This window comes from Eleutherodactylus coqui, chromosome 1 (assembly GCF_035609145.1).
Source record: "Eleutherodactylus coqui strain aEleCoq1 chromosome 1, aEleCoq1.hap1, whole genome shotgun sequence".
NCBI lineage: Eukaryota > Metazoa > Chordata > Amphibia > Anura > Eleutherodactylidae > Eleutherodactylus > Eleutherodactylus coqui.
The window spans coordinates 237243902-237258190 of record NC_089837.1 but is presented as its reverse complement, the minus strand read 5'-3'; the positions used below and the strand labels follow the sequence as shown (position 1 = coordinate 237258190).

Below are 14289 nucleotides of genomic sequence, written 5' to 3'. Positions count from 1 at the left end.
TGCTGAGACAGGCAGTCGGGGGACCCCATCAATATAGAGGATTGCAGGGTCTGGAGCCAGTGCTCCTTTTGCACCATTGTTAATCCGGCACTGAAATGCCCTTAGGGTGACTGAGTTCTGTGTCAAATATATTAACATGAGACAAATTCAAAGTCTGCATTTAAAAAAAATAACCTTTTCAGAAGGGTTTTTCCAATTTTAATGTAACCGGTCAGAGGTTAATGGATACCTGTGATGGATGCGTATGTTGGCATTTGTCACTTATAGGCTCACGTGTTAATTCAAAAAAATTTTAAAAACATATTGCATGATATATATTTTTATACCCTGCTCCACATCATGAAATGGCATATTCTGCTAGGACAGGTTATTCTATATCTTTTCATATTGTCTAGTGCCATATACCAGCCAGATGGAGGCCAAAAGGACACTTTTTTTTGGCCTGCTTCTGAATAGTTGACACCTATGTAAGTTTAGTCTGTATGTCATGCTGAAATGTGAGGTAAACTACTCATTGTTGTATAGATAGAGCCTGAAGGTTACGAGTTCAATCCCCACATGGTGCAGGTAGCTGGCTTGACTCAGCCTTCCATCCTTTTGAGGTCAGTATAATGAGTACCCAGCTTGGTGGGGAGAATTAAATAAATAACAAGTGTTTTTTTTTTTTCTTTTAAGTCTGCCTGAGCATCGGTAATATGTTCCACTACCAACATTTTACTACCGTTCCCCTATGTAATAATCCTTAATGCAGGACAATACAGTCACCAATCCCAATCAGTGTAGCAGTACTACAATGCAGCACACACATCTAAACAAGACTATGGGATGCAACAAAACTTCCTCTGTGTGTGACTGATTATAAAACAAGACTTTTTTTTTTTTTTTTACTTGGATGCTGCCACACCATTTTTTTTAAAGTCAGAATGTCTGGAAATTCTTTCTGCTCTTATTTCTCTAACATTTCTTGAAGTTATGTCACTAAATGTTAGGCAATGTATTGTATTCCAATAGTAATAATGCTACAATTGAAAATATTTTCAGATTAGGTGAAGATGACAACATATTTGAATTCAATATGGCTTCTGGGGGGTGTGAAGTCCATCGTTTTGATCCAAGCATATCGTCTGCTCATATCCATGAAGCAGATCGGCTCTGGCATCATCAACTGTCTATTGATTGGAGAGATCCCAACCCAGCCATAGCTCCACATAGACTACACAGAAACACCAAGAAGCTGAAGACCATTCTGAATGAGTTTGGACACTGGAAGGTAAGGCATACATACCAGTTAATAGCTTACCTATTGTAAATCAGTCTTTATTAAAACATTGAAATCTTGAGTAACTTTGTTATACTTGGTTCTTATATACTCTTCTTTCATACCCATAGACACTTTAACATTCTGTCACCTTAAAATTTTAAAAACCCTCCCAAAAATGTCACTTTTTATAGTAGATTTTGAGTCAGATATTGAGTGAGGTTCATCAGCGGTTTTACCGATGCAAAACTGCCTTTAACATTAGGTAGGGTGAAGGGTGCAAATATACCTGGATCAATGCTTCTAGGGTCAGCAGCAGGCAGAACACAAACTTTGGTGCGGCAGCAGCACGTGCTCTGGAGACTGGACCCCTCACTGATGCGCTCTGGAGACTGGACCCCTCACTGATGCGCTCTGGAGACTGGACCCCTCACTGATGCGCTCTGGAGACTGGACCCCTCACTGATGCGCTCTGGAGACTGGACCCCTCACTGATGCGCTCTGGAGACTGGACCCCTCACTGATGCGCTCTGGAGACTGGACCCCTCACTGATGCGCTCTGGAGACTTGACCCCTCACTGATGCGCTCTGGAGACTGGACCCCTCACTGATGCGCTCTGGAGACTGGACCCCTCACTGATGCGCTCTGGAGACTGGACCCCTCACTGATGCGCTCTGGAGACTGGACCCCTCACTGATGCGCTCTGGAGACTGGACCCCTCACTGATGCGCTCTGGAGACTGGACCCCTCACTGATGCGCTCTGGAGACTGGACCCCTCACTGATGCGCTCTGGAGACTGGACCCCTCACTGATGCGCTCTGGAGACTGGACCCCTCACTGATGCGCTCTGGAGACTGGACCCCTCACTGATGCGCTCTGGAGACTGGACCCCTCACTGATGCGCTCTGGAGACTGGACCCCTCACTGATGCGCTCTGGAGACTGGACCCCTCACTGATGCGCTCTGGAGACTGGACCCCTCACTGATGCGCTCTGGAGACTGGACCCCTCACTGATGCGCTCTGGGCACTGGACCCCTCACTGATGCGCTCTGGGGACTGGACCCCTCACTGATGCGCTCTGGGGACTGGACCCCTCACTGATGCGCTCTGGGGACTGGACCCCTCACTGATGCGCTCTGGGGACTGGACCCCTCACTGATGCGCTCTGGGGACTGGACCCCTCACTGATGCGCTCTGGGGACTGGACCCCTCACTGATGCGCTCTGGGGACTGGACCCCTCACTGATGCGCTCTGGGGACTGGACCCCTCACTGATGCGCTCTGGGGACGGGACCCCTCACTGATGCGCTCTGGGGACGGGACCCCTCACTGATGCGCTCTGGGGACGGGACCCCTCACTGATGCGCTCTGGGGACGGGACCCCTCACTGATGCGCTCTGGGGACGGGACCCCTCACTGATGCGCTCTGGGGACGGGACCCCTCACTGATGCGCTCTGGGGACGGGACCCCTCACTGATGCGCTCTGGGGACGGGACCCCTCACTGATGCGCTCTGGGGACGGGACCCCTCACTGATGCGCTCTGGGGACGGGACCCCTCACTGATGCGCTCTGGGGACGGGACCCCTCACTGATGCGCTCTGGGGACGGGACCCCTCACTGATGCGCTCTGGGGACGGGACCCCTCACTGACGCGCTCTGGGGACGGGACCCCTCACTGACGCGCTCTGGGGACGGGACCCCTCACTGACGCGCTCTGGGGACGGGACCCCTCACTGACGCGCTCTGGGGACGGGACCCCTCACTGACGCGCTCTGGGGACGGGACCCCTCACTGACGCGCTCTGGGGACGGGACCCCTCACTGACGCGCTCTGGGGACGGGACCCCTCACTGACGCGCTCTGGGGACGGGACCCCTCACTGACGCGCTCTGGGGACGGGACCCCTCACTGACGCGCTCTGGGGACGGGACCCCTCACTGACGCGCTCTGGGGACGGGACCCCTCACTGACGCGCTCTGGGGACGGGACCCCTCACTGACGCGCTCTGGGGACGGGACCCCTCACTGACGCGCTCTGGGGACGGGACCCCTCACTGACGCGCTCTGGGGACGGGACCCCTCACTGACGCGCTCTGGGGACGGGACCCCTCACTGACGCGCTCTGGGGACGGGACCCCTCACTGACGCGCTCTGGGGACGGGACCCCTCACTGACGCGCTCTGGGGACGGGACCCCTCACTGACGCGCTCTGGGGACGGGACCCCTCACTGACGCGCTCTGGGGACGGGACCCCTCACTGACGCGCTCTGGGGACGGGACCCCTCACTGACGCGCTCTGGGGACGGGACCCCTCACTGACGCGCTCTGGGGACGGGACCCCTCACTGACGCGCTCTGGGGACGGGACCCCTCACTGACGCGCTCTGGGGACGGGACCCCTCACTGACGCGCTCTGGGGACGGGACCCCTCACTGACGCGCTCTGGGGACGGGACCCCTCACTGACGCGCTCTGGGGACGGGACCCCTCACTGACGCGCTCTGGGGACGGGACCCCTCACTGACGCGCTCTGGGGACGGGACCCCTCACTGACGCGCTCTGGGGACGGGACCCCTCACTGACGCGCTCTGGGGACGGGACCCCTCACTGACGCGCTCTGGGGACGGGACCCCTCACTGACGCGCTCTGGGGACGGGACCCCTCACTGACGCGCTCTGGGGACGGGACCCCTCACTGACGCGCTCTGGGGACGGGACCCCTCACTGACGCGCTCTGGGGACGGGACCCCTCACTGACGCGCTCTGGGGACGGGACCCCTCACTGACGCGCTCTGGGGACGGGACCCCTCACTGACGCGCTCTGGGGACGGGACCCCTCACTGACGCGCTCTGGGGACGGGACCCCTCACTGACGCGCTCTGGGGACGGGACCCCTCACTGACGCGCTCTGGGGACGGGACCCCTCACTGACGCGCTCTGGGGACGGGACCCCTCACTGACGCGCTCTGGGGACGGGACCCCTCACTGACGCGCTCTGGGGACGGGACCCCTCACTGACGCGCTCTGGGGACGGGACCCCTCACTGACGCGCTCTGGGGACGGGACCCCTCACTGACGCGCTCTGGGGACGGGACCCCTCACTGACGCGCTCTGGGGACGGGACCCCTCACTGACGCGCTCTGGGGACGGGACCCCTCACTGACGCGCTCTGGGGACGGGACCCCTCACTGACGCGCTCTGGGGACGGGACCCCTCACTGACGCGCTCTGGGGACGGGACCCCTCACTGACGCGCTCTGGGGACGGGACCCCTCACTGACGCGCTCTGGGGACGGGACCCCTCACTGACGCGCTCTGGGGACGGGACCCCTCACTGACGCGCTCTGGGGACGGGACCCCTCACTGACGCGCTCTGGGGACGGGACCCCGCACTGACGCGCTCTGGGGACGGGACCCCGCACTGACGCGCTCTGGGGACGGGACCCCGCACTGACGCGCTCTGGGGACGGGACCCCGCACTGACGCGCTCTGGGGACGGGACCCCGCACTGACGCGCTCTGGGGACGGGACCCCGCACTGACGCGCTCTGGGGACGGGACCCCGCACTGACGCGCTCTGGGGACGGGACCCCGCACTGACGCGCTCTGGGGACGGGACCCCGCACTGACGCGCTCTGGGGACGGGACCCCGCACTCACGCGCTCTGGGGACGGGACCCCGCACTCACGCGCTCTGGGGACGGGACCCCGCACTCACGCGCTCTGGGGACGGGACCCCGCACTCACGCGCTCTGGGGACGGGACCCCGCACTCACGCGCTCTGGGGACGGGACCCCGCACTCACGCGCTCTGGGGACGGGACCCCGCACTCACGCGCTCTGGGGACGGGACCCCGCACTCACGCGCTCTGGGGACGGGACCCCGCACTCACGCGCTCTGGGGACGGGACCCCGCACTCACGCGCTCTGGGGACGGGACCCCGCACTCACGCGCTCTGGGGACGGGACCCCGCACTCACGCGCTCTGGGGACGGGACCCCGCACTCACGCGCTCTGGGGACGGGACCCCGCACTCACGCGCTCTGGGGACGGGACCCCGCACTCACGCGCTCTGGGGACGGGACCCCGCACTCACGCGCTCTGGGGACGGGACCCCGCACTCACGCGCTCTGGGGACGGGACCCCGCACTGACGCGCTCTGGGGACGGGACCCCTCACTGACGCGCTCTGGGGACGGGACCCCTCACTGACGCGCTCTGGGGACGGGACCCCTCACTGACGCGCTCTGGGGACGGGACCCCTCACTGACGCGCTCTGGGGACGGGACCCCTCACTCACGCGCTCTGGGGACGGGACCCCTCACTCACGCGCTCTGGGGACGGGACCCCTCACTCACGCGCTCTGGGGACGGGACCCCTCACTCACGCGCTCTGGGGACGGGACCCCTCACTCACGCGCTCTGGGGACGGGACCCCTCACTCACGCGCTCTGGGGACGGGACCCCTCACTCACGCGCTCTGGGGACGGGACCCCTCACTCACGCGCTCTGGGGACGGGACCCCTCACTCACGCGCTCTGGGGACGGGACCCCTCACTCACGCGCTCTGGGGACGGGACCCCTCACTCACGCGCTCTGGGGACGGGACCCCTCACTCACGCGCTCTGGGGACGGGACCCCTCACTCACGCGCTCTGGGGACGGGACCCCTCACTCACGCGCTCTGGGGACGGGACCCCTCACTCACGCGCTCTGGGGACGGGACCCCTCACTCACGCGCTCTGGGGACGGGACCCCTCACTCACGCGCTCTGGGGACGGGACCCCTCACTCACGCGCTCTGGGGACGGGACCCCTCACTCACGCGCTCTGGGGACGGGACCCCTCACTCACGCGCTCTGGGGACGGGACCCCTCACTCACGCGCTCTGGGGACGGGACCCCTCACTCACGCGCTCTGGGGACGGGACCCCTCACTCACGCGCTCTGGGGACGGGACCCCTCACTCACGCGCTCTGGGGACGGGACCCCTCACTCAGGCGCTCTGGGGACGGGACCCCTCACTCAGGCGCTCTGGGGACGGGACCCCTCACTCAGGCGCTCTGGGGACGGGACCCCTCACTCAGGCGCTCTGGGGACGGGACCCCTCACTCAGGCGCTCTGGGGACGGGACCCCTCACTCAGGCGCTCTGGGGACGGGACCCCTCACTCAGGCGCTCTGGGGACGGGACCCCTCACTCACGCGCTCTGGGGACGGGACCCCTCACTCACGCGCTCTGGGGACGGGACCCCTCACTCACGTGCCCCCTCTCTGTCCAGTGAGCTGCTCCACATCTCTGATAGTTGTCAGTTATAAAAAATGTATATTTAAAGGGGTTGTCCGGCGGCAGCAAGTGGGTCTATACACTTCTGTATGGCCATAATAATGCACTTTGTAATGTACATTGTGCATTAATTATGAGCCATACAGAAGTTATAAAAAGTTTTTCACTTACCTGCTCCGTTGCTGGCGTCCTCGTCTCCATGGTTGCCGTCTAATTTTCGCCGTCTAAAATGGTCGAATGGCCAAATTAGACGCGCTTGCGCAGTCCGGGTCTTCTTATCTTCTGAATGGGGCTCCGTGTAGCTCCGCCCCGTCACGTGCCGATTCCAGCCAATCAGGAGGCTGGAATCGGCAATGGACCGCACAGAAGAGCTGCGGTCCACGGAGGGAGCAGACCCCGGCGGCCATCTTCAACCGGTAAGTATAGAAGTCACCGGAGCGTGGGGATTCAGGTAAGCGCTGTGCTGTTCTTTTTTTCAGTCCCTGCATCGGGGTTGTCTCGCGCCGAACGGGGGGGGGGGGTTGAAAAAAAACAAACCCCGTTTCGGCGCGGGACAACCCCTTTAACATGTTTTAATACTGGAAACCTCTATATATGTTAAACATGTGCTTTTCCTAACATGGTGGCTTATGGGTGACAGATGCCACTACACAGGAACAAGGCTTAACAGCTGAAACGTGTTCTTATTTCCATGTACCTGACTGTACAAGTATGAATATTCAATAAAGCAAGGAATAATATTCTATGTGTCCATATTCCCACGTATCTACTATCAGTAATTCACAAAATGTTAACATGCAATGATATGAATGAATTTTAACTCTTGCTGTTTTTGGGTTTTTAATTTTTTTAAATGAGCACTTTTTCTTACAATACAGCATATTCTTGGCTGAGAGTTTTGAATTACAGATTATATTGATGTTTATAGCGGGTGTTTGGAGTTTGTATTTTTAATTGTATTGTCATTTTGGTAATGTAATTCTTCGTAATACTAGATCTGATGAATCATCCGTTCTGGTTTCAGTTCAGATTGCACAATTCTCAGTCTGTCAGAGGCTATGACTTTTTGGAGCCAAACTGAAATCTGCGGATGATGTGGGTAATTAACACCAGATGCTGATAGTAACTGCATGCAGTTCACATTAAATTCATCTCTCACATTAAAAATTTGGAACGATACAACTCAAAATACATAAAAGATCTGACACGTCGCACATAGAAAAGAAGCCATCAACACATTTATTTTTAATGCAATATACAGGCAGAGCTATTGAGGCTGTGTTCACACTTACATTGAAGCTTCCATTAGCAAGTAATACAGTTCTGCGAAGACGCATAATGCCGCATCCAGTGCTGTTCTTGCTGGCAAAACAGAAGCTATTATTTCTTAGTCTACCGAAACAATTAAAAGGGTGTTTGGGTTTTGTTTTTTGACGGGGAAGAAAATGATACATTCTGCTAATGTAGGAGCAGCTGCCCCTGGTCTGCACAGGTATAGCTATCCATGAGCTAACTAGATAGGACTAAGCATGTTCTCCGTCTTGTGATGCAAAGTCAGACTGCATTCAAGGAGTGAGATTGTCTGGGGAAGCTCCAGTGATAACTGTCCATATATGTGATGTCACTGGAGCTCTTTGAGGTATATGTTTAAGGGGTGGATGGGGTGAATGTCTTAGTGACATCAGTCAGTCACAGGCTATTATGGTATCTGTTAAAAGTATATTTTTTTTACAGTATAGTATTGTAAGGAATACCGTAGTCTACTACAGTATTCCCTTTTTTTCTGCTGTGTACTGATATATACCAGCCAGGTGGAGACCAAAAGGATACTTTTGACCTCAGTCTAACTAATGAATACCTATAGGCACGTTTATTATGTACGTTGGAAGCTTTCCCAGCATCAACACTAAATATAAGTCAGTTTCCCATATTCCAGAAAAACCTCACTTCCAGAAAAACTGCAGCATGTGGCACGGTTAGAAAAACTGTCGCTGCTTGGGCAAATTCTCAGAAGGGGGGCCAACGGGGGCCTGGTTGGGATGGGTACATGGGGCAATAAAACCGGTTATCCCTCCTCCTCATGCTTTTTGGGGGGTATTTTTTGACCTCAGTGGCGGGTATGGGGTGTAAAAAGTGGCGCTCTGTGAGGCTTCGTAAGCTTGATGAGGTGCGGCGGTCTCACACAGAAGACGCTCAACAAGCTCCTTCTGGAACTGCAGGAAGGGGAGCCTTCCTGGGGTCTCTTATATTTACGTATTACAGGTAGCGGTCGGTCGCATAATGTACTGCGCAAAACTGTGTACTCACGCAGGCGGTCATGCGCAGTACACTTTTTTTTGTTTGTATTTCCCGCACTGTCGCTTAGCGATGACGCGGGTACCCGCAGCCCGTACACAGTGTAGTTGCGTATGGGCTGCGGGTATATCCACGACCATGGAGCACAATGGGCTCTATGTTGCGGATATCCGCGGTAAAATAGAACCTGCTGCGTTCTCTTTTCTGCGAGTGGATTACACAATTCCGACCCACTGATATGAGCGGCATTGTGTAATCCAATGCGATTGATCTGCGTATTACCGCGGATTAGACGCATGCGGAATCCGTAATTCCTATCGGGTCATGTGAGACCGGCCCAAGGTAGATTGCTGCCTTTTTATTACGTGAGCGGGGACAGCTCAACGAGGCCACTGATCTAGGCTCTTGGCAACCGTTGGTCGCTGGGAGCAAGGAGATTTTAAATTTCCTTGGCTCCCCGACTCCTGCGCATGTATCCGTCATTTTGCCGGCGGTCGCATGTGCAGAATCCGGGAAGATTCACGGAGGAGGATCGCGCCGGGGTTCAAATATGGAGGCCTGTGGTAAAAAGTTTAATCTTCTCTCATCGCATCGGTGAGGGGAGGTGAAACTTCAATTTTTTAAAAACTTTTACGTGATCGCTATTATCCATTGGATAACGGCGAACACGTGACCAGAAACCGCTCACCGCGGCCCCCCGTGAAATCTCCAGGCTCTTGGCTCAGTTTTGTAGCCAGAAGCAGGGAGAATTTAAATTATTCTGGAAATCCACGGCTTTTGCGCATGCGTCCACCATTTTGGCAACAGGCGTGTGTGCAGAAGCTGGGGTAAGGTCCGTGGATAAATCCAGGTACTTTCATCCTCCCTCACGGATATGATCCGTGAGGGGAGATGAAACGTAAGCTTTTTCAACTTTTTTTTTCAGGATTTCAGGTTTTGGAACACCGGACATCACGGAGGACCCGAGGTGAGTATTTTCACTTCCCCTCATGGATCGGATCCATGAGGGGAGATGAAACTTGCACTTTTTTTTAACTTTTTCGTGATCGCCGCTGACATCTCCTGGTTCCCGGCTACCTTCAGGAGCTGGGAGCCAGGGGATTTTAAATTTGCCGGGGGGCTCCCGGCCTTCTGCACATGCGCGTAATGTCATCTGTCTGGCGTGCATGCGCAGAAGAGCGGCAGTGGGTCCCTCGGGGATCCTCAGAGCAGGGCTATGGGTTAATTCCCTGTAGCCCCACGCTCCCTCTCTCTGCTATGGGGAAATCCTGAAGCCCTGCGAGGCTTCTTCTCTCTCCTCCTGGAGCAGCTGCCCATTCACACGATTTTTAGCGTAGTATAGGCGCAATTTTTTTTTTTTTTTACGCACCTATATTGTGCTAAAACAGCGCTTATGTGAATGAGGCCTAAAAGGAACAACGACTAGACAATGCACATAACAATGCTTGCTGGTTGGTTGTACATCTTCATCTTCCCATGTGAATGGGGAGATGCATACCCCTGTCCATGGGGGACAATTGATTGTAGTAATGATCGTTCACCCCTGTAGCAGTAATACTTGGCATGTGTAAAAGAAATGCAAAGAGCGCCAATTATGCTTTGTTGATCCCTACTTGTTACATCAGGCTGAGAATCGTTCAATGTAAAAAGGACCCTAACCTTTGTGTATTTACTTTCAGATTGATGTCCTTAAAGCAGATATGGAAAGTGCAGAGTGGAAGATCTTGGAAAACCTCATTCTAGAGGGCATCATCGAGCAGATTGGACAGCTTGTTTTGGAGATCCATCTCCACTGGCCTGGGTTTGAAGTCAGTGGAAATGACAGCAGTGTTGTTAGATACTGGTTCAGCTTATTCAAGGAGCTCGAGCACAAGGACTTTAAAATGTTCTATACATACAAAGATTTATCTAAACCACAAATGTTCCTTAAGAAGGATGTCTTCAATGCAAGCAGTTGCTATGTACTAAGCTGGGTAAATACCAGGTGGACGTGACAAAGATAACGGATGACTTGATCAGAATTACAATGTTGCTTGATGAAGGAATTGAGCAATGAGGACTTTCTATGCTGCACAATATGCTGAATGGTGCACATCAGCTGACTTATTTTTCAGGGAAGTGACTCTTAAATTAAGAATCTTATTGATGGTAAAATGATACTCCAGATCGAATGTACCTGCATAGTGCTTTTTTTTTTTTTATAAATTTTTGACAGTCTAAAAGAAAAACTGTCTGTGCCTATAGCAACCAATTACCGCACAGCTTTCATTTCTTATAGTGCTTTTACAACATGAAAGCAGCTTTATGTTTGTTTACTATGGGCAACAAAGGTTGTTTTTTTTTTTTTTTGCTTCATAAATGGGGTCCATCGTGATTGTAGCAGGCAAGTGAGTGTATTATGCATTTTATAAGACAGCTGTAATTGACCAAAAAAATGGATTTTCACATATCCTCTGTAGTAAGGCTGAGACGGCTTAAGATCACCCCAAACTGGATTTCTAAATAGGGCAAATGAACAGGTTGCCATCAACCCACTTATTAGAGGGTCCCTCATGCGGTGGTAGGTGGCAGCATGTCCATGCGTTACACTGGCTTGTCTATTTCCTTGGTGTCACTGCAGGGAAATTTCCAACTTGCTGTTGTATGCCCCTCTGCAGATTACATAATCGCATTGGCTCTCCTTCCTGGTGGCAGGACATTTTATGAATTGCATATTTTCTAGGATGTAATAAGTAGATTATCCCTTTTAAAGCCTTGCCCTACAATGTGTAGCACTGGTTGCAGAGTGAGAAACTGCTTTCTGAAGAATATTCGTTGGTTTTAAAAATAAAAAAAACCTATGAATACCACCATATACAGTACTATGCAAACCTTATGCCGATATGAAAAAAAATGCTGCAAAGTAAGAATGCTTTTAAAAATAAAAAAAAGTGTTAATAGTTTGCATTTTGTAAATTGACAAAAATAAAGTGAATAGACAAAAGAGAAATTGAATCACATCAATATGTGGTGTGACCGCTCTTTGTCTTCAAAACAGCAGCAATTCTTCTAGGTACACTTGCACACAGTTTTTGAAGGAACTCAGCTGGGAGATTGTTCCAGACATCTTGGAGAACTAACCACAGATCTTCTGCAGATGTAGCTTGCTTAAATCCTTCTGTTTCTTCATGTAATCCCAGACAGACTGGATGATGTTGAGATCGGGGCGCTGTAGGGCCATATGATCACTTCCAGGACTCCTTGTTTTCACATAAAGATAGTTCTTAGTAACATTGGCTCAAAACATATTCTGCAGCAGGAAAACAACCCCCATCAGACAACTTCCTGATGGATAAGTATCTGCCTGTATTTCCCAGCATTGAGGACACCATTAATTCTGACCAAATCCGCAACTTCACTTACAGAAATGCAGCCCAAAGTTGCAAGGAACTGCCAGCATGCTTCACTGTGACACTCATTGTACCGCTCTCCTGCCCTTCCATAAACACATTGCCTTTTGTTACAGCCAAATATTTACAAATTTGACTCAGTCCAGAGCACCTGCTGCTATTTTTCTGCACCCCAATTCTTAGGTTTTCATCCCTAATTGAGTCGTTTGGCTTTTTTCTAGTCAAAAGGAATGGCTTTTTGACCACATCTTTCCATCAAGCCCACTTCTGGCCAGACTTTCTGAACAGTAGAGGGGTGTATCTGGGTCCCATTAGTTTCTGCCGGTTCTGAGCTGATGGCTCTGCTAAATATCTTTAGATTTTGAAGGGAAGTAAGAATGTATCTTTCATCTGATGCCATAAGTTTCCTTGGCCAACTACTGTGGCTTTGGTCCTCAACATTGCCGATTTCTTTATGCATCTTCAAAAGAGCTTGCAGAGCACCCCAAGTCTGCCTTGAAATCGTTGGCTGGGACAGACAGTGCTGATGCTGTAAAACTACCTTGTGGCTGTGCTCACTCTTTCCATGTTGTATGACCTGTGACATGAAACGGTCTTTCACAACCTCACCTTTGTAGCAGAGTACCATTACCTTTTTAAGCCTCCTGCCCAGCTGTTTTAGTTAATGACAGTTTCAACCTACATATGAAAATAATCATTATCCTCTGTTTGGTATAAGTGGTTAATCATACACCTGACTCCTACAAAATCCCTGACTTTGTGCAAGTGTTAATTTGGTACAGGGGTTGGCCCGTTCGCATGGAAAGTTTTATGAACTCGTTGTTACTTCAGAGGAACCGAGGAATTAAATATATTCACCATTTTGCATGAATCTTTGCGTTACCCAGGAAACACTACACGGAGGTGACCAAATTGATCAATCAATTTAGAACCTAAAACTTTTTGTGGCAAATTCTTAGATTTTTTATGACGCGGAAAGTTAGAGTAGTAGAAATGGGGCAGGGCTACTTCACATGGCCGTAGGCGCAACTATGCTCACTATAATAGCACATGAGTTTAAATAAAACAGCGGGAAGATAGGTAATACCTGTGGCCTATGTGAAAGAAAGCCAAGGCAAGTCCCACCTTTTCTCGCCCATACTATTACCGGCGACAATACCTCAAATTAAAACAAAACCGTTGAAATCAATGGTTTAGTTTTGTCCCATTATGTGTCTGATTATCACAGCCGCATAACCAGACTAAAGTATGCCCATGTGAAGAAGCCCTCAAAGGTGAGGTAGATTCTCCTCAGGATATGCACATAGAGGTGAGGTAGATTCTCCTCAGTATATGCACATAGAGATTAGGTAGATTCTCCTCAGTATATACACATAGAGATTAGGTAGATTCTCCTCAGTATATACACATAGAGGGGAGGTAGATTCTCCTCGGGATATATACATAGAGGTGAGATAGATTCTCCTGAGTATATACACTTAGAGGTGAGGTAGATTCTCCTCAGTATATACACATAGAGGTGAGGTAGATTCTCCTCAGGATATACACATAGCGGTGTGGTAGATTCTCCTCAGTATATACACATAGAGGTGAGGTAAATTCTCCTCAGTATATACAGATAGAGGTGAGGTAGATTCTCCTCTGTATATACACATAGAGGGGAGGTAGATTCTCCTTAGTATATACACATACAGGTGAGGTAGATTCTCCTTAGTATATACACATAGAGATGAGGTAGATTCTCCTCAGTATATACACATAGAGGGGAGGTAGATTCTCCTTGGGATATATACATAGAGGTGAGGTAGATTCTCCTGAGTATATACACTTAGAGGTGAGGTAGATTCTCCTCAGTATATACACTTAGAGGTGAGGTAGATTCTCCTCAGGATATACACATAGAGGTGAGGTAGATTCTCCTCAGGATATACACATAGAGGTGAGGTAGATTCTCCTCAGGATATACACATAGACGTGAGGTAGATTCTCCTCAGGATATACACATAGACGTGAGGTAGATTCTCCTCAGGATATACACATAGACGTGAGGTAGATTCTCCTCAGGATATAC

General features: G+C 52.1%; 1 protein-coding gene across 4 annotated transcripts in view; it reads left to right on the top strand.

Moving 5' to 3' along the window:
* Window positions 1-11948, top strand: part of METTL24 (methyltransferase like 24) — a 50167-nt gene extending 38219 nt beyond the window's left edge. For 2 of the 4 annotated variants that reach the window (XM_066606964.1, XM_066606973.1), the window contains 2 exons: window positions 1042-1270; window positions 10509-11947. In XM_066606964.1, the coding sequence (XP_066463061.1) occupies window positions 1042-1270; window positions 10509-10823 (544 nt within the window). In that variant the 3' untranslated portion in view covers window positions 10824-11947. Of the gene's footprint in view, window positions 1-1041; window positions 1271-10508 lie in introns of all 4 variants that reach the window. The other 2 variants (XM_066606958.1, XM_066606950.1) reach the window with 2 other exon arrangements.
* The last annotated feature ends 2341 nt before the right edge of the window (window positions 11949-14289 follow it).